Genomic DNA, 20,474 nt, shown 5'->3' on the forward strand with positions numbered 1-20,474 from the left:
CAAGTAGGTGGATAAGCATTGACCTATTTCCATGCAAGTCTGGTGTACGTGATAAGCCACAAACCCACGTGGAGTAAAAGTAGGATAATTAGTTGTATACTTCAGTATAAATAATAGCTTGAGCTAGCATGTATAGGCAGACAATCTTCAGCATACAACACAAGTGTACTCAATATTCAAACATAGTGAAACATATTCGGCAGGGTATAAACCCTCCCGCGGTTTTTCCTCTTCGGGGGTTTTCCGCGTCACCATTTTCTTGTGTCTTTACTTTATATGCAATTTAATTCTTTAGCATTTAACCCCGCAAAATCCAGCACGAACAGTTAGTCTTCACAAAAAAGTTCTTAAATATCGCTCTCGAAAGAAATGGTTCCGATCAATTATCTTTTAATTTCAAAATATAAAATCGTACAAAGTTTATCATCTTTTTTCTTAACACGGCATAATCAAGTATTTTGAGCTATTTTATGTAGCGTTTAAACTAAAAGAAAATATATTAATAAACTTATCAACTTCAAAAGTAAATTTTATATTAATAAAGTTTACTCCCTCTTTTTTAAAAACCGTTTGACTTTTTTTCACGTATTTTTAAGTCTTTTGACCGCATGTTAAAAATTACTATATTTTCAAAAATTCTTTTTTAAAATAAAAATATATGATCGATATTATTATTTAGGAAAAAAATTTCAAAAATAATAATTTTAAGCATACAGTCAAAAGACTTAAAAATACGTGTAAAAAGTGAAGCGAGCGTATTTGGCGAAAAAAACAAAGTTGTTTATATTAGACACTCGAGATTCGCGAAACTTGCAGAGGGGCCAGTTATCTCTCTAAATTGTCACGTTGAAGCAGCAAGTCCCCCAATTCGATGAAAAAAGGTTGCGTAATTCGCGTGAACTGCCGTCATTCACTTGATCACTCGAGCGCTGCCGCAGGCCCTCCCATCATCTCGTTCAGGTCCGTTTTAATTGCACATTTTCCAGATTTTCAGATTAATAATACACTAACTTGATTTAATATTGATTGATTGAATAAAAATCATTAATACATCGAGGATTTCTCTTTGATTGATGAAAACATGTGATTTACGCATATATGAATCGTTCGACGAATTTAAATCTGTTTCAAGCTAAATGTATGTTAATATATAGGATCTAATTGGTTTGTTTGAAGATCAGATACCTTCACCTTGTTTGGATCGTAAGGTAACTGTACTCCCTTTGCTTTGACGAGATAAGTGCTTAGATTCTTTCAAAATGTTATGTTTTTGAAAAAATCCATGGCCTGTACTTTAATTACAATAGCTCTCGAAGAATTCTATGTATGTGATTTTACATTTACCGGAAATGTGTTGGTTGTTCTAATATGTTGAAGGGAATGGAAGGCTAGTTAGAAGTGCATGAAATAATTGCTATGCTGCAAATGAGGCGTTTTTTTTTTAGTTTGAATTGGAGTTCAAGTTGTGTTGTTATATTATGGTACCATCGGGACCTTTGCTATTGTTTTTTTTTAATTAATGTGTTTTAAACGCGCATTGCGTGGTAAGAAGTTAGGTCTAGGCTTTGCATGATGCGCAACTCATTCGTTGCACATTTATGTTCGGTCCACACAATTTGGCCACAAATGCACATTGATAAAAAGGGAATGGCATCTGTTCATAAACAAAAAACAAAGTGCAATTCACTATAGGATTTGAACAATCTGAAGGATAGAAATGAGGTAATGAATTAAATTATTCTGATTCCCGGAATCCAAGCCATAAGTATCATATTATTTTCTATTTGCACAAAGATATTTAAATTCGGGAACTAAATGAAGTCATTTAGTGTACTTCCTTAGTCAAATACTATCTTCCATTTTGCACGAATATATCAAAATATATTTTACTCAAGGTGAATACTAGTAATAAGTAATCCTCTACGTCCAATTTTGTAATTCCATGTGCACATATACCAGTGAGAGTGAGTCCCTCCTTGGATTTCCTAAATGTCCGATCTTATCTGTAATGTAGGTGAGAGTTAGTGCTTTGTAATATCCGAGTTACCTACATTTTGTTGTGCTTTCCTAGCAGATGTGTTATGCTATTTTGGTACATAAAAATCATGGCGCGTGGATATATTCTCTCAATATTCACAATGTCTTTCAACTTCGATGCTCATTTTTCTATTTTTTCACAAAAATTATAGGTAATGATTTTTAAAATTCTACTCCCTCCGTCCCCCTGAATTGTTTACGCACACTGTTTGCACGCATTTTGAGGCTCGTATACAGTATATTTTCATAACTTTTTTAAAAAAAATTCTTTTTTTGAATAAAAGTTTAAACATCAAACTTTTATTCAGAGAAAAAAATTTAAAAAATATATTACAGAACTATACTTTAAATGAGCGTGGAAAAACGTGCCAAAAAGTAATGTAAAGAAATGAGAGGGACAGATGGAGTAGCATCTTTGGAAGCTTCCAAATTTTTGTAGGGAGTCCTTATATTGAAACGACCTCTGTAAGGTATGTGTACATGTATATTTCCTTCTTTTCTACAAGGTAATGTGTATATCTGACTAAATGGATGCTCCTACATCATACTAGGTAGGGGATGTGTAGGACTAAGGTTAAAATTAAGGTAAAACAAGGGGTAAATACCTGCATATTTGATCCATATGTAATTCAAATCTAATTACAATTGTTTCTATTGATATGCTCATACTTGGTGAACAATGCACAAGTAAGATCCCAAATTAAGGAAACTAATCCTAGTTAATAACCTTCACCTAATTATTATTTACTCATATTTAACAAATAATTTATATACTATAATTAATATATTCTAGGGTCATGTTCAAGAGAGAACCATTAAAGAGAGAACGATTAGAACCCTTACCTTATTTCTAGTATTAGTTAGGGTTCTGCAGCAGAACTTCACATGCAAAAAATGTCAACATCTATGTATTATCGTTTAAAATTATTTTTGAACACACACAACGATAACAAAAACATGTATTTAGATTCAAATCCTAAAAATCTATTTAAAATTTAGAGATCTGCAGTAGAACCTTAGTGGTTCTATTTTAAGGACTGGTTCTCTCTTGAACGCAACTCATATATTCTAATAAATAAATATAAAACAATATATAATCAAATCCTTAATCACATCCGCATCATTCTATTCACTATTGAAAAACAAAAAGTGTCAACGAGTTTTGTTGAATTTAATAAATTGTGTAGACCATGAATAGAGTGTACACAATTTTTTCAAAAATTGTTGAACACTTTGATAGTTTTATCTGAAACAGTACCACCTCCCATATTATCTTGAATAGTCGAATATCTTTACCACCTCCCAAATTAATCCAATTTGTTGAGAAGTCATTTTTAATCTAATTAATGATTAATCCAGACGGAATTCGTCCGAACAAGGATTAATCGTTTCTTTTAGAACACCATGATATATATCAGTGTTCTAAAAATCGGCTATTAATCGTGATTAAACGCAAATTACTTGGTGTTCGATGGATTCCGTCTCGATTCATCATTAAATGGATTAAAAATCATTTTTTCAAAAAATCGGTCAAAAATCGGATTAATCGGTCAAAAATCCTGGTGGTGTTGACGTCACCTACTAGTTTACTGGGTGGTCCTGGTGCTTAAGGAGGGGGAACTGGCGTTGAAGCCGGGGGAACAGTCTAGATTATCACTACCATTATTAGTCCAACTTTTCTACTAGATTTAATAGCTAATTGTCAAGTCCCTTTAACAAAGGAGTTAAGACTATTTACTTAGAATAGTTGTCCTACGACTTTAATCATATACCAGAACACTAAATATATGCATGAATTGATATTGCTTGTGAAACAGATGGAGCAAATTACTTCTTACGCCACATGGTTCAGTGAAATTAAGGGTTAGTTACTATCTGTGAAAAGGCAGTTCCTTATAAAATATATATTTTGTAAAGCATGATAAAAGGGCAATGCTAGAGGTAATAAATTGGGGAAACTTTTGGGAGATCTAGCCCTAAATGTATTAATACAGATCTTTCTCCCTAGAGAAGAACGAAGAACTCAATTTTTACTGTATTGCAATTTCTGCTATGCACAGTCATTAATGGCTGTGAAGATGTGGTTTTCCAATATAATATAGTGTGTTCACAACTTTTTTTATCGTTGTATGTTTTTCCACTGCTTCTGTATTTCTATTTGCCCTTTCGTCATGCGCTACATGCCATATGCATTGCTGATTGTAGTACTTCATATTTACCAGTTTGCTGTTAGTGTAGGTGAAATTTGTGTGAAATATGATGTTTATGTTGCTTATAAGCATTTCAAAGCATTCTTTTGAAATTTCACCAAGAGACAAGAAGCTATCGGTAGATTGATGAGGGGTTGGAATTCAAAATATCAACGATGAAGGATAACTTAGCATGAGGATTGAAACGGGAACCATAAATAGTACAGATATCATTCAAATCTTTTCGACATTTAAAACATTATTAGGCAATCCAATATTATTCAACTAATATATTTTTATATTAGTTTATATAAAAACTAGAAGATTAACCTCCTAGGCATAAAAAAATTTCCTAACAAACTCAAGTACAGGCAAGACGGATATGTTAATGTTTAAAAATAATAAACGAAATTTAAATAATTGTGTAATTAAAAATAAATATTCAGCTTTAAAATTACATAGGGAGTGGGACCAGGGTCGAAAGAGAGGAGCACGTAAGATGACAATAATTTGTGTCGAAATAAAGAAAAGAACCGTAATCAGATAAAAACAACTGAGCAATGATCACAATAGCAATTTGACAGAAAAGGATCGGAAAAGAAAAAATTATTGGCCTTTCGAACACGGGAGACACCTGATATTGGTATAATAGACAAATTTATAATCATGTTCAAGTCTTGTGGGGCCATTGGCTTTAGTGTGAAATCTTAAGGGAAGTATTACATTGAAAAAGTAATTAAAATGATTCATTTATCGTCTTATTGATCTAAAATACGTATTTGTCATTTTTATATTGTTTGGAAGTGATGTTAAAATGATTATCATTTATAAGTGTTTATAAAAAATCATAACATTATTGAAATTTTTGATTAGTCACTGTATTGTTTGAAGAAATAATAATATCTATATATTTCAGATTATAATATTAAATAATAATATCTTTAATGAATTATGACAATAATATCTGTAATCTAATAATAATTAAGTTTAGCATATCAATCGCAATTACTAGATTTATTTCAATTGATAATCGGATGGCATATAATTTAACATAATATTCGACTTACGATGGTGTTTATAATTTTATAATAAATTAGCTTTGCTTGTTCATTATGTTATTTCTAATTCTATTTCTATTAATTTCTCGTTAAATATGTAGATGCCTTTTAAGAAATAGTATCCAAAATATATATTCAAGTGATATTGTTTTATTGTGGAGTCTAGGAAAAATATATATGTAATTATAAATATTATTGATCAAATATTATCTTATTTATTCTAAGTAATTGAATACACACATGTGCACGTGCAGGCTAATTTGTACAATTTTTTCTGAATAAACAAATATATCCATGAATATGCTAATGAACACCACACTGATGTAAGTGGCCGTATTCTACTCTAATCAACTTTAAATATATATATGAACACACTAACATGATTACCTTTTTCTAAATTCTAAAATATGAAAATGGATCCTTCGATCGGGTTATTAACATAAAAAAATCCCAATAACTTTGGTATTAAATTATATTAATTATATTTTAATTATTTTACTATGTGAGTGCTTTTTAAAAATAATATAAAAATATATTAGTTGAATAATATTTTATTTTATCATATTAGATCTTTTGGGAGTAATTTTGGGAGATCTAGCCTTAAATGTACTTATACAGATCTTTTTCCCTGGAGAAGAACGAAGAACTCACTTTTTACTGTATTGCAATTTCTGCTATGCACAGTTATTAATGGCTGTGAAGATGTGGTTTGCCAATATAATATAGAGTGTTCACAACTTTTTTTATCGTTGTATGTTTTTCCACTGCTTCTGTATTTCTATTTACCCTTTCGTCATGCGCTACATGCCATATGCATTGCTGATTGTAGTACTTCATATTTACCAGTTTGCTGTTAGTGCAGGAGAAATTTGTGTGAAATATGATGTTTATGTTGCTTATAAGCATTTCAAAGCATTCTTTTGAAATTTCACCAAGAGACAAGAAGCTATCGGTAGATTGATGAGGGGTTGGAATTCAAAATATCAACGATGAAAGATAACCTAGCACGAGGATTAAAACGGGAACCATAAATAGTACAGATATCATTCAAATCTTTTCAACATTTAAAACATTATTAGGCAATCCAATAACAATGACAGGATAATTTAGCATAAGATCGAAAACAGAATGGCGGAATTGAAAGTCTAGTGCCCACACTATCTATGTTTGCTTCATTTGTTTGAACTCTTATCCTTGGACTTGTCATCAGCAACAGGTTTTTTGGAAGTGGAGCAGCATGCACAAATTTTCTGCATAAATTCCATTCTCAGAGCTTGATTCTCCTTCATTAGCTGCTGAGCTTGCTGCCTAAGCTTTTCGTTCTCTTCAATAATTTGGAGGTTCTTTAAGTACTCGGAGTTCGTTTCCATGCTGGAGTGCTTGTCTTTGCCTGAAAAGAAAGAGGAAAAAACAATTGTCATTTGTCAAGCATACTGTTATCTTAATTAATAAACATATAGTATCTGCGAAAGTGTGCGTCTGTCTGTGCGCTTTGTGGAGATTATATTATGTGAAGGGAATAAATGCAATTGATATGGGCATATGAGAGGGATGAATTTGTAAACCTCTATCGGTGATAGTATGCTGTTATGAGCTGAGATGCGCTAAGAATGCATGTAAATGTCTCTTTTTATAGGCCAGACAGGGCACATCTAACAGGGGCACGAGACATACGTGTGACTAATTTATATTTTATTTATTTATTGTTTAATCTCTAAAATTTATTTAAAAACCATACATGGGCAATACATGGATATGTATTGGATGAGTAAAAGTGTAACAGAAGCTCATAATTGTAATTTGTAATATGCAAATGAAACACGAGGGGTATCATGTGGTTAAGCCCAATACCAGCAAATGCTCAACGGGGACCCCTGTTTTTATATGAAGTTTATATAAATACAACTCCCTTTGTTTCTATTTACTTTTTTCATTTGAAATGTCGGAACCGTTCATAACATTGTATAAATGGGTATTTTAATACGATGAAGTTTTTATATTTAATATTAATATAAAATTAAAAATATTAACGTTGGCAAAAGTGATAAAAAGTAAACAGGAAAAATAAATATTAAGAGACGGAGGGAGTAGAAAATTAACCTCCTAGGCATAAAAATTTTCCTAACAAACTCAAATACAGGCACGGATATGTTAAGGTTTAAAAATAATATATGAAATTTTAATAATTGTGTAATTAAAAATAAAATATTCAGTTTTAAAATATAGGGAGTGGGACCCGGGTCGAAAGAGAGGAGCACATAAGACGACAATAATTTGTGTCGAAATAAAGAAAAGAACCGTAATCAGAAAAAAAACAACAACTGAGCAATGATCACAATAGCAATTTGACGGAAAAAGGATTGGAAAAGAAAAATTTATTGGCCTTTCGAACACGGGAGACACCTGATATTATCGGTATATAATAGACAAATTTATAATCATGTTCAAGTCTTGTGGGGCCATTAGCTTTAGTGTGAAATCTTAAGGAAAGTATTACGGTGAAAATGTAATTAAAATGATTCATTTATTTAATGATTTAAAATATGTATTTGTCATTTATATTTTGTTTAGGAGTGATGTTAAAATGATTATTATTTATAAGTGTTTATCAAAAAATCATAACATTATTGGAATTTTTGATTAGTCACTGTATAGTGTATTGTTTGAAAAAACAGGGTTGGTAAAGAAATATTATCATAGAAGGTAAAAATGTATTTGATGATCTTTTTGATATTTATATATTTTAGATTATAATATTAAATAATGATATCTTTAGTGAATTCGGTCAATAATATCTTTAATCTAATAATAATTGAGTTTAGCATATTAATCGCAATTACTAGATTTATTTCAATTGATAATCGGATGACATATAATTTAACATAATATTCAACTTACGATGATGTTTATAATTTTATAATAAATTAGCTTTGCATGTTATTTTATGTTATTTCTATTTCTATTAATTTCTCGTTAAATATGTAGATGCCTTTTAAGAAATAGTATCTAAAATATATATTCAAGTGACATCTGTTTTATTGTGGGGTTTAGAAAAAATATAAATATAATTAAAAATATTATTCATTGAATATTATTTTATTTACTTAAATAATTAAATACACACATGTGCCCGTGCAGGCTTGGTTTCAAATTTGTTCAATTTTTTCTGAATAAACAAAAATATCCTATGAACACCACACTGATGTATGTGGCCGTATTATGAACACAATAACATGATTTTCTTTTCTAAATTCTAAAATATGAAAATGGATCCTTCGATCGGGTTATTAACATAAAAAAAATCCAATAACTTTGGTATTAAATTATATTAATCATATTTTAATTATTTTACTATGTGAATATTTTTAAAAAATAATATAAAAATATATTAGTTGAATGATATCTTGTTTTAGTATGTTAGATCTTTTCTAGGAGGAATATATATGTGTGTGTAATCATATATTATTTATTTATGTATATTATACATTTCAAGAATATAAAAACAAAAATACTGAATTCTGAATGATATTTGATCAAAATATTAATAGATCCCCAAATTAATGTATAATAGACAATAATATGAATTGACTAAATCGGGTGATAAATATATTAATTTTTTATTGAAATAATATTTTGTTATAAAAATAAAATTATATATTAAAAAATACTAAACAATCTAATTATTTTATTTTTATTTGGAGAAAATTAATTATCATAGTATGATTGTTGTAACTATAAATAATAAATTACACCGTTTATGGTTAAATTCAATCATAAATGTTTGTTTGATGAAGGGGGCTCTGGGTATAAAGTTTGAAACGAAAAACGGTAACCGACGGTTAGTTACTCCTGGTAAACGGTTAAAAAGATTGTTGAATACATACAAAACAGACTCTAAAACAGAGAGTCTGTTAACTATTTTTCCAACCATTTTCTCTTCATCTCAGGCATTCAAATTTCACTACTCGGTAATGCTGCCATCTTCAACTTAGACAATTCTGTATCTTGCATAAAATTATATGCATTTACATGTTGTTATGCATTGGATCTTTAATGTAACGTCGATGATCTCACTTAACATACTCACTTGTTTACAGAGATACTCTGTTTTCGTTTACCGCATATGACTTGCCCTGTATGTTGATCTCCTGTGACGTCTCATTCCCGTTATTCGGATTGAAATATCATGATTCTATCTTATTTTCTTTGTGTTTGTTCGCTTCTTCTATGACTTGATCATTAATTTCTTCATCATTGCAATTTTTGTTGATATGCAACTGTACGGCAATGTCAAAGTACAATTTCAGAAATAGAATCGTCATTTTCGTTATATTTTGTTTCACGTGCATGTTTATCATATGTAAAGAATATAAGGATCTTCAAAATCTGCAGGTGGATGTATTGGTTTCTTCAAAGAGAAATCAAAATGATATAACAAAAGCAAAGAACCTGAAAGACAGTATATAAACAGAGAATCCTGACATTTGGACCATGCAGAAGTGTAGCAGAAATATAAGAGATTCAAAGGCCAATGTATTAGGTGAACCGAGATCAAATATTGGTGCAAGTCCATCGCATGGATCATATGGTACTCCGGGTTCAAAATGTTCATCAAAAAAGCGTAGTGTTAATAAGCAGATGAATGATTTAGATTGGAGTAGTAAATTGATTCAATGTCCCGTGTATTACCCTTCAAGAGAAGAATTTGAGGACCCTTTAGTGTATCTGCAGAAAGTTGCTCCAGAGGCTTCAAAATACGGTATTATGAACTGAAGTCCTTCATCTCAGTTGTTATGCTTTTGTCTTTTAATGTGATAATAAAGGAGAGAAATAAGGCCAAACTATGTGTTAATCTTATTTTATGCTATGTTCAAAAGAAATATGTACATCGTCATCAAAGATTAATAGCATTTTAACAGGAATTTGCAAGATTGCATCTCCTTTGAGTTCTTCAACTCCAGCTGGCACGGTGCTGATGAAAGAGAATCGAGGCTTTAATTTCACAACGAAAGTCCAGCCACTTCGGTTAGCTAAATGGGATATGAAGGACAAGGTGACCTTCTTCACCAGAAAAAAGTAAGGTTTACAGCACTGGATAGTCTACTGTTTATTGTTTTGTAAAGGCATTAAATACTAAAGTAAAACGATAAATCTTTTGACTTGATTATCATTGATCATTGATATTTTAGAATCTTCTTAGAACTTCAAGCAATTTCATGGGCCTGACCATTTGATAATTGTATACGTTTCAGAAACTATACCATTCGTGATTTTGAGAGTTTTGCAAGCAAGTCGATGGCTGGCAGATATAGTATTTCAGGATGCCTTCCTCCAGATTTCGTAGAAAGGGAATTTTGGCAAGAGATGGGATCTGGCAATAAGAGAACGGTTGAGTATGGAATTAACGTCGAGGGGACTGCTTTCTCAAATCATTCCAGTGATCAGCTAGGAAGTAGTAAATGGAACTTGAAGGTTCAGCTTTATCCTGTTTTTTTTTTTCACTAGAAGTATCTGCCTGATATCTTCCTTAAGTTTTCCTAATTTTTTTCTGGATTTTGGCTTCTGTCGTTGTTGTCAATATAATTTGTTACGACTTCCACAGCTGCCAATATAATCATCTGAATTCTTATTTTCAGACACTTCCACACCTGCCAAGATCCACATTGCGTCTGCTGAAACATGAAATACCAGTATGATACAGACTAGAACTTCACTACTCGACATTACTAAAACACTTCCAATCTGTTTTATATTCACCACTTATTCTTCCAGGGGGTGTCAGAACCTATGCTCTACATTGGAATGCTCTTTAGTATGTTTGCATGGCATGTGGAAGATCATTATTTATACAGGTATCCACTCTGTCCACTTTGTTGCAACTATATAGCACCGAATTTGAAGCCTGCAATTATTGTTATATGTGTGAATAGTTTTATTTCTGCGTTTTAGCATCAATTATCTCCACTGTGGAGCACCAAAAACTTGGTATGGAGTTCCTGGTCATGCAGCTGTCGACTTTGAGAAGGTTGTCCAGCAGTACATATATAAACAAGAAATACTATCAACTAATGGCGAGGATGGGGCGTTTGACTTGCTTGTGGAAAAAACAACTATGTTTTCTCCAAAGATCCTGCAGGAACATAATGTTCCTGTTTGTAAAGCTGTGCAGATGCCAGGGGAGTTTGTTATCACCTTCCCCAAAGCGTACCATGCAGGATTCAGTCACGGTTCAGTTCTTAACATTTGAGGATCTCTTGCTTCATGTTTTTCTTCTTTCATTAGTAGCCATATTCTAAAAGTATGTAGTATCTGTATATAATCATTTTCATTTTCTGCATGATCTTAGGCTTCAATTGTGCGGAGGCAGTAAATTTTGCTACTGGCGACTGGTTTTCATTTGGAGCTGCTGCAAGCCAACGTTATTCGCTTCTAAGAAGAATGCCTGTTGTTCATTTTGAAGAACTTCTCTGCAAAGAAGCAATGCTTCTGTCAAATCATTCAAGTGATGAAGACATATCCTCTGAAGATTTAGTTTCTGTTCGCTGTATCAAGATTTCCTTTGCATGTTTAATAAGGTTGCATCATCGTGCACGGTGGTGCTTATCAAAATTGCAGCCATCCCTCAGCTTTTCTTTCAATTCAAAAGGAACCAAATTTTGCAGTATCTGCAAACGAGATTGTTATGTGTCACACACAGTGTGCAGCTGTCATACTGATCCCGTGTGCCTTTTCCATGGTATTGAATATACATGAATCCTACAACTTTTCTTTGTATGTTAACTGTTAAGGTTTCACAGTAAAGGACCTTTACATTTTACAATTTGCTAATTTTAGTTTGTGTCACAGATGCTGAGGCATTCAAATGTGAATGTCAGAGCAACCGTGTTCTTAATTTAAGTAAAGAGATATTGGATATGGAAGCTCTAGCGAAAAAGTTTGAGCAGGATGAAGAAATATTACAGGATGTCGAGCAAAAGAGTAAAGAGGACATTGAATTGTTGATACAGAAGACGAACCCCAGTGTCCAAGACCAGTATATCCCGTATTCTGAGGTATTCTCTGACAAGAATGTAATTTGTTCATGTATTTGTGAAGCTTCTCGAGTGTCTGTGTGTATGAATTCATGCCTTCAATTTTCTTGCTTCTCAGATCAAGCCAGTTGAAGAACATATAGGTGATATTAAGACATCTGGGGTCAAACATAACTCGTCTGGAAAGCCAAAAAAATTATTCGGCAAGAATACTGCTGCTGCAAAATTCCCAGAATACAAGGTACGGTACATTGCAAGAGAATGTTTAAATTAGCAACTTTTGAAATCAAGAAGTTAAATTTCACTTCTTCCTGAGATGTTAAGTATCAAGTCCCAGTATTTCTTTAATGTTATGGTTTCATTGTTGCCTGTATGCTCTTCTTTGATAGGTTCATGCAAGGCCGAACAGAGTTGAGCTTGCAGAAGAACATGCTAGACAAGTTGCAATTGAGGGGAAAAAGAGGCCTAGACAACTGCAGAAACCTAAAGACAAAGACAACGTACCATTTAATGTTGGATGTGGATCACAGAAATCTCCATCCTCTAGCGTTACCAAGCAGATGACACTTAATCGTCTTAACGTGTCAAATAAATGGAGATTGTAGAAAACCTTCCGCCTGAGGTGCAATGGAATCTGAACTTGGCTCCTTGGATTGCAAGCATAGCAGATAGTCATCAGAGTTGAAGAAGCACAGGTTTCTAAGCTGCTCTATTGTGTCACAATTCAACAAAGTAGTGACTACATGTCATACCCATCGGTTCTTTTAGGCAGGGCAGATTGTATAGAATGTGATTGCTATTTTTTCATTTTCAACATCAAAATATCTGAACATATATACATAAATTTAAATGGAATTGAAGTACTTGCTGCACGGAAACTGTATATATATTATAATAGTAGACCAGTATCTGAGATATGCTGATCAACTATGATGTCCAGCATCACAATGCATTACAGCGACTGATGTACTTTACGATATTGTGAAAAATAGTTTAGCTTTAGCAATTATATAGATTTTGAAAAACCACACATTGTAAAATATAATCCTCATACAGGTCAGTCAGCTGGAATAATCTATCAAGAGAAAAAACAAAACTACGCCCTACTTGGTGGCATCAAAGTGGTATACTTTGATCTTCGACTTAGGACTAAATCGTGTCTCTTATTGCACGGCAGAACCTTAATATCTAGTAGATAGTAATCAAGTTTAGTACACTTCGTCTTTCCAATATTAGATCTTATGCTGCACCTTGAGATCCTTCACCATTGATACTATGACCAGGCAGCTCCACCAAAGCTATCTACAACTCTTGAAGCACCAATCTTCTTGCCTATTAGATCCTTCAATTCAATCTCACCTGGAAATCTATGCTCCCTCAGCTTCGAGAAAACCTACATTTTATGGTACGAGAAAAGGCAAAAGAAACCAGTTTAGTATGGAAAGTCATTACCGTCAATAAAGGACAAGACAGTAAATATAAAACTTTTCAACCCATGTTATATTTTTCTTTTTCTTAAATCTTCTTTGATAAAGGTAGGTGATGCAAGAATCTTAGAAGAGCATTACATTATGCCTAGATTAATAGATGGGGATAGAATGGTACACTACACGCAATATTCAAAAGAGCACAGTTTTTGTAACACCCAGTCCTACATTAAGGAGTGGAGACATTAGTTCAGTTTATAAGCTTAAGTACTACTATCAATTGCACCAACAAATCATGATCTTTTGTGGGCCTGTGGTAGGTTTGTGGATTACCCAAGTTGTTGCATTTAGGCTAGTGTATTTTGGAAATTCGGGACTTGACCCGATTTTCGGAAAAGACGCGAGACTTGACCCAGGCTGTCACAGTTACAATATTTTTTATGAAGAAAAGAAGAATAAAAACAGTAAAAGTCTATGAAATGTCCCTAGCTTTCATATATAGTCATAAGGAAGAGCTATTCATGAACACACAACACCAACACTAGATAGAATAATTAAACTACTAAAAGCAGGCAGGTTTAAATTTTGTTTGTATATTTGTTTTTCCTTAATATGAACCATAAGTAGAGAAGGATACTGCACCTGTTCACCATTAATAGAGACTTCAAAAGCACCCGTATTTTGCAGAAAAGATTGAAGAAAATTTCCAAGGAGCCATGTGCTTGAGATGGTTCCAAATCTATTTGCACGCAGGGAGTAGAACCAAGGAGGTGGTGCTACAAATCCTAGCCTTGGGAAGATTTGCTCCCCTCCCATGACAATACCAATCATCCCGAACTGTACTACAGGTACCATTTTGCTCAACAAGCGTTTTGGAAGTGGAGGAGGGTAGTTTGCAAGAACAACATCGATCCCAGGAAATGAGGATTCCAACATATTCTTCATTGTCACTGCATTTCCCCTGTCATAAGCAATAGGATGCATTAACTACATATCAACACTTTCTGATGTAGAAACTATAAACTTGAAGTCGAATATAGTTTCATGCATCTAATTGCTTCCAGTTCCTTTCCTAAATAGGCACATACCCATATTGACGAAAGCATTAACAAAAACACGCTCATAATTTGGCTGTCAGCAGCACATAGTAAGGCAGGCAACAAAGGGCTAAGGAGATGAAAAAGAAACCCTAAAGCTTATTTTCAGCTTTCCATGGCTAAATAATAATTTTTTAAGAAAATTCCCATCTCCCCAAGTCAGCAGATATTTATGCAAACCTATTTGACACCCGAGCCCAGTATATCCTTCTCTTAGAGTATTCATTAGTAGTTGCCGGCAAAGAGCTTACATAAGTTTAGAACTTAAGACAATACCCAAGCATTTACCACCTTAAGAACCTTCATACTATTTTCGCAAGAATAAGAAGACAAGTACCATCCACTTAAGTTATTTACTCACTTAAAAGTATATGGAAAGTATAAAAGCGATCGAGTAAAACTTCAATACCAACTTCCTAACTTTTAGACAGATCAAGCCAAGATCCAAGGAAAACATCATAAAAAAAAAAAAAAATCAATTGTACATAATATGAGAGAGAGTAAAGTTCAATAGAGTACACAATATATTGGAGTATTGGAGTACAAAGTTGGATAAAATGTAATCTATTCATCTAAATTTCAATTTTTTTGTTCAATAATATTCGTAAACATTTAATAACCTGCACATTATGTTCTACACAACATAAACATTGTAATCAAAAGGTAGAATAATGACTTTTATAAATTAGAGGACTCTATGTTCTGCAATATAACTAATAAGCAGAACAATAATGTTAATACTTGTTAAAGTTGAAAGATATTAAAGATTGATAGACAATTATGTGCAAGACAACTTATAAATGATAGATTGTATATAAATTTGTATAATCAAATATATTATTTATGATTAAACTAAAAAATTAAGACTTGTACTCCAATACTCCAATGTTTTTGTGTACTCCATAGAACTTAACTCTAATATGTTATTACAACAATCAATCAGTTGTGTCTTTATAACAGTGGGGCGAAAATTTAAATTGCTAATAATATGTGATCCAACCAAACTTTTCTGCTAAATGTATAATTCTTCTGAAATTATTTAACTCAAAATAGTATCAGAAATTGCAACCTTTTTACCAACACCTTAAGAATAAGATTCAATGATTGGGTAACTTGACATGGTATTAGAAGTCGGGTTGAGGAGTGTCTCCACTATGGAGTTCAGCCTGTTCCACCCCAAATATTTGAGAAGAAACGCTCGATTCTCCATCATACCCTTTTCTCCCCTAGTCTTATCATAAAATTTTGCACTTACTCATATTCTTCAAATCTTACCTCGTATCTCCATTGTTTCCCTTTACTATTTATTCATCACATTCCATTGTCCCCAACCAAACACAATGTTATATTCTTGATCATGTACCTCCTTGAGAGGAGTGGTCAACCAATGTATTGGGACTGATTCTAAATTGTTCAAACAACCCAGTAAATACACCTCCCGCTTAAATCCAAACACACCCACATATTGAGCTACAATCTCTATTAACATTCAGAATACAGCAAATACACACTAGCAATCACCAAAAATATCTGATCTTCCGATAATTTGTAGGAGTAATACATAACACAACATTCACAAAAACATAAATAAAATTCACTAAAAACACAATTCACATCCACATAGTACATATCGGAGCACAGACCTAACCATACAGAAAAATTAAAGGCAAACATACTTGTAAGAGCAAGAAGAGCAAAAGTCAATGGTGACAGTGTTGCCAATACCAATCCCTCCAATCCCACCACTAACTTTCTACAATCACAACAAATCAACAAAAGGGTCAGCAAGATTCATCAAAAACTCAAAAGGGTATGTTAGAAAACCAAGATTAAATCAAAAGGGGGAACCTGGGTAGGAAACTGGAGAGTTTCTTGAATGACAGGCGATGAAGATTGGATTTTGTGGTGATTGTGATGGTGGTTGTGTTGGGGGGCTTTGGGGGGTGGAGGAGCAAAGAGATTGACGATGTCTGAGCAGAAGAGGAAGAGGGGTAAGCCTACTAGCAGAAGCTGCATCCGATCCATAGCGGACTGGTATCGTGTGTGAGTGAGTTGGGGAAGAATGAAACGGAGATGCACGGCAGATGTACGTATATGGTGAGCTAAAGTCCCAACTAAAATCTAACCAAACCAACGCAAACAAACTAAGTCGATTGTTCGATAAATGTACAGGCATTTGTTGGCTAAAGTTATAGCGTAAATGAGGATAATAATAGTTCAATTTTTTTAAATAACTAGCATAAAAGCCCGTGCGAGGCACGGGATTCTAGTTTTTGTTGTGTTTTAAATAATATTCGTGTGTCATCATATTATTTCGAGCATAACTATTACGTCTTATTTTTTAACAGAATATGTAAATATGAAATGTAACATTTGCAATTTAATAGCATTGATAGTAATAATATGTATTATATTTAAAAAAAATTATGGATCAAAAACAACATTTGAACTGATTTTTCTATATTCAAATTCGTTAGGATATAGAGGCCACTACCATATTATCTACATGTTCAAAATTATATTCGAAATTAATACTAAAACTTTTAGAATTTAAATATATTATACCTCATTAAAAAAATCTGTGATTTATTGTTGAAAATTATTAAATTATTTCATCCAGTATGAAAACTTGTTCTTGATATGTGAATTACGATATCCCAAATCATGATTAGATGAAGATGTGTGATCCGCGTTATTTTATATTTATTTTTCTTTTTTTGAGCGTACGTTTGTGTAATAGTTATAAGTGATATATGATGGACAGACCATCGACACATTCTTTTTTTATCATATGTTGCACACATCTTGTATAAATAATAACCGAAACATATATTGTATGTAAAAGACCCTACCTCACTTTATTATAAAAGTATCAATTGAACTACTAACCTTATAATTGTACCCGAAAAATTCCGACACGTTTGATGTGGTTTACCCTAATTTTCATATCAATTATATAGTACTTCAATGTCTTATATTTTTTTTTGTTAATTTAAAATATTAGATAATTATTATTTTGATACCGCGTGTTATAATATTGTCTTGTTATAAAATATTGAGTTTTTATCATTAGTTTTCTGAGCTTGTTGATTAAGACTTTTAATGATTTTTCATGTAATTGTTATAAACCAGATCTCAAATAGCAAACATAGAGTAGATGTCAGTTAGGCACCATGAAATTCGTAACAATAAGAAATATTTAGTTTAATTAGTCGTATAGTTACTTTTTTAACTTTGTGCAAACTCACATTTCTAAATATTTTGATACTCTTATTTCTTAGGGGTTAACAATGTAGCATATCATGTTCAATTGTTAAAGATCAAATTAGGTGTTCTATATTCTGGATTATGGAAAACTATTCTTGTTCTATTCCCGTTTAATCAGACATTAGCTTTCACCTTATCGCGTCGGATTATCCATTTCAGAATTAATTATATTTTATTAGTATAATTTGTAAATGATTAATATATTTAATTATAGTTTGAATCATTTTATTTAACTCGCATGTTATGTATTGATGGATGGCATATTATAATTACAGTTTTAAGACTTTATTACATATATAACTTATTTCTCTGTGTTATTTTATTTTAAGCAAGTATAATTTATAACTCAATTCTTTTTAGTAGATCTCGTAAACACGTTTTATTATTATCTGGTTGACTTTTGATTAACAATATAAAAATTCTCTGAATTCACCTTTGTATCACAAGTTATAATATTTCAAATTCATATATCACCAAAATCACATCATTTAGACATATTTTCTAACACCAAATTTGATGTCTTTGTCACTATTCTTATATCTATAACTTTTTTTTTTGAAAAGATTTGGCTACACGTCGAATTCAGAATTCATAAGTTTAAAATAAAAAGTAATCTAAATAAATATATTCTTTCAGTTATCTTATTTCATGTTCTTCAAAATATTGTAATCTCTTTATAAGTCACCTTTTATAATTTAAAAAAAATGACATAGTCCATGTTGAAAGTCCATCAATTTTTCCTTTCAAAGATGCTCATCGAAATCTTAGTTTTTGTGCTTATTTCTCACATTCATGACTTAAGTTTCTCTAATATTGTATCGGTACTCGTTTAAAGTATTAAGTTAGATTTGAATTCTTCCAATTTTATTCAAATATGAATTATATCCATTTTTTGAAGTCTTAAACATGGCTCGAGCCCAATTGTTCAAATTTTTTTTCAAATTTAAATTTATTACGTAAGTAATTAATTTATGGATATTAATCTATCATGTAAAAAACATATGAGACTTACCTGAAATAATAACTTATCTCAAATAAATAAAATATTGAAAAGAATATAAATACAACAGTTTTGATATATGAGTTTAATGATTTTGAATAAAAAAATTAATTGCCTGTGTAGCTCTAGTGGTTTGAGTTTGAGTGGTGTAATTGTAATGAAGAGGGTTTGGGTTCGAGTCCCATCAATAACATTTTTTTTATATGTATGAGGAGACGAACGTGTTGGGATATTATATATATAAGTAGATAAGTAGATTTTAAGGGAGTTTCTTATATATATAAAGTTCAATTTTTTTTGCAAAAACTATATTTTTTCAAATATTTTGTTGATATGCTAAATGTTTGAAAATATTTGTGGAAATACTGTATGCTAGTAGCATTGTGGAAAGGAGCGTACACGGTTCAGACTTGTTGGGTTGAGAGATTTTAACAACCCAACCCAAATAAATCGATTTCGTAAATTTTCAACTCAAACCCATAAAATATACTCTCTCCGTCCCATTTTATGTGACCTTATTTTCTTTTTGCGACGTCCCAAAAAGAATGAAACCTATAAAACTTACTATTTTCGAACACTACTTTTCACTATTACACCCACTACCTCTATATCTTATACTCTTCTTTTATTAAATAAACACTATTACACCCATTACTTTCCTCCACTATCTCAAATCTATTACTACTAAATATTGATAGGTCTCACCACTTTACTCACTTTTCAACTACATTTACAACTTTTTTCTTAATCTCCGTGAAACTCAAACAAGCTCATATAAATTGGGACGGAGAAAGTATATTTGTAATCGAACCCATTTAATGCATTTCGGTTTGAATCGGTTTAAATTGGAGTGTCCGTTAACAAACAAATATAAAATTATTTTACATTAAAAATGATGATTATTATGCATAGAGCTTGATAGAACTAACAAGTTTGCAACTAAATTTTCAAAACTACTTGCGAAACCTATTGACGGTCGTATCTGCAACTTTACGAAATGTATTAAATAACAAATAAATATTGTAGATATATCGTGTTTAGATTGCGTTTACTTCTCAAATGCTTTTCATTCTTTGACCAAAAACTTGTCAATGTTGACTACAATAGTTTACAAGTGAACAAGTATTGTATGTCTAATTGGCCAAGTTTCTCCATGTCTATGTGTTGATCGAAGTTGAAAGCAATTGGTACAATATGGTTGGTAAATGGCACTCCCTCCGTCCCTCTGATTTCTATACACTTTCTTTTTCGGGATGTCCCATTCAATTCTATACATTTCAAAATTTTCCTAAAATAGTAAACTTTTATGATATAAAAATCTCACTCACCCACTAACTTCATCTATTTTTCCAAATCTATCATTTAAAT

The 20,474-nt window shown here is 31.9% G+C and overlaps 2 protein-coding genes and 1 long non-coding RNA gene across 3 annotated transcripts; 2 read left to right on the forward strand and 1 right to left on the reverse strand.

Moving 5' to 3' along the window:
* The first annotated feature begins 786 nt into the window (after positions 1 to 786).
* On the forward strand, positions 787 to 6,987 carry LOC108219804 (uncharacterized). The gene is made up of 3 exons (XR_001806615.2): positions 787 to 960; positions 1,155 to 1,208; positions 6,495 to 6,987. It is a non-coding gene; the product is annotated as an uncharacterized LOC108219804 (long non-coding RNA).
* Positions 6,988 to 9,690: 2,703 nt separating this feature from the next.
* Positions 9,691 to 12,920, forward strand: LOC108221714 (lysine-specific demethylase JMJ13). Its single transcript, XM_017395574.2, has 10 exons — positions 9,691 to 10,043; positions 10,204 to 10,360; positions 10,537 to 10,756; positions 10,921 to 10,974; positions 11,057 to 11,136; positions 11,234 to 11,511; positions 11,631 to 12,020; positions 12,131 to 12,336; positions 12,434 to 12,556; positions 12,705 to 12,920. Exons 1-10 carry the CDS (start codon positions 9,776 to 9,778, stop codon positions 12,918 to 12,920), a joined length of 1,992 nt encoding a protein of 663 aa, XP_017251063.2. The 5' UTR covers positions 9,691 to 9,775.
* A 374-nt stretch (positions 12,921 to 13,294) lies between these two features.
* On the reverse strand, positions 13,295 to 17,041 carry LOC108220160 (selT-like protein). The gene is made up of 4 exons (XM_017393845.2): positions 16,688 to 17,041; positions 16,516 to 16,592; positions 14,385 to 14,703; positions 13,295 to 13,708 (listed from the first exon to the last, which is right to left on the reverse strand). The coding sequence occupies exons 1-4, from the start codon at positions 16,862 to 16,864 to the stop codon at positions 13,589 to 13,591; spliced, it is 693 nt and encodes a 230-aa protein (XP_017249334.1). The 5' UTR covers positions 16,865 to 17,041; the 3' UTR covers positions 13,295 to 13,588.
* Between the last annotated feature and the right edge of the window lie 3,433 nt (positions 17,042 to 20,474).

Source organism: Daucus carota, chromosome 5, assembly GCF_001625215.2.
Source record: "Daucus carota subsp. sativus chromosome 5, DH1 v3.0, whole genome shotgun sequence".
Classification (NCBI taxonomy): Eukaryota; Viridiplantae; Streptophyta; class Magnoliopsida; order Apiales; family Apiaceae; genus Daucus; species Daucus carota.

Coding starts and splice junctions, on each gene's coding strand:
- LOC108221714 (XM_017395574.2), top strand. CDS start 9,776: ATGCAGAAGTGTAGCAGAAATATAAGAGATTCAAAGGCCAATGTATTA. Junction 10,975..11,056: donor TGCTGAAACATGAAATACCA/GTATGATACAGA, acceptor TTATTCTTCCAG/GGGGTGTCAGAACCTATGCT. Junction 11,512..11,630: donor CCATGCAGGATTCAGTCACG/GTTCAGTTCTTA, acceptor GCATGATCTTAG/GCTTCAATTGTGCGGAGGCA.
- LOC108220160 (XM_017393845.2), bottom strand. CDS start 16,864: ATGGATCGGATGCAGCTTCTGCTAGTAGGCTTACCCCTCTTCCTCTTC. Junction 16,593..16,687: donor CTCTCCAGTTTCCTACCCAG/GTTCCCCCTTTT, acceptor TTGTGATTGTAG/AAAGTTAGTGGTGGGATTGG. Junction 13,709..14,384: donor TCTCTATTAATGGTGAACAG/GTGCAGTATCCT, acceptor CATAAAATGTAG/GTTTTCTCGAAGCTGAGGGA.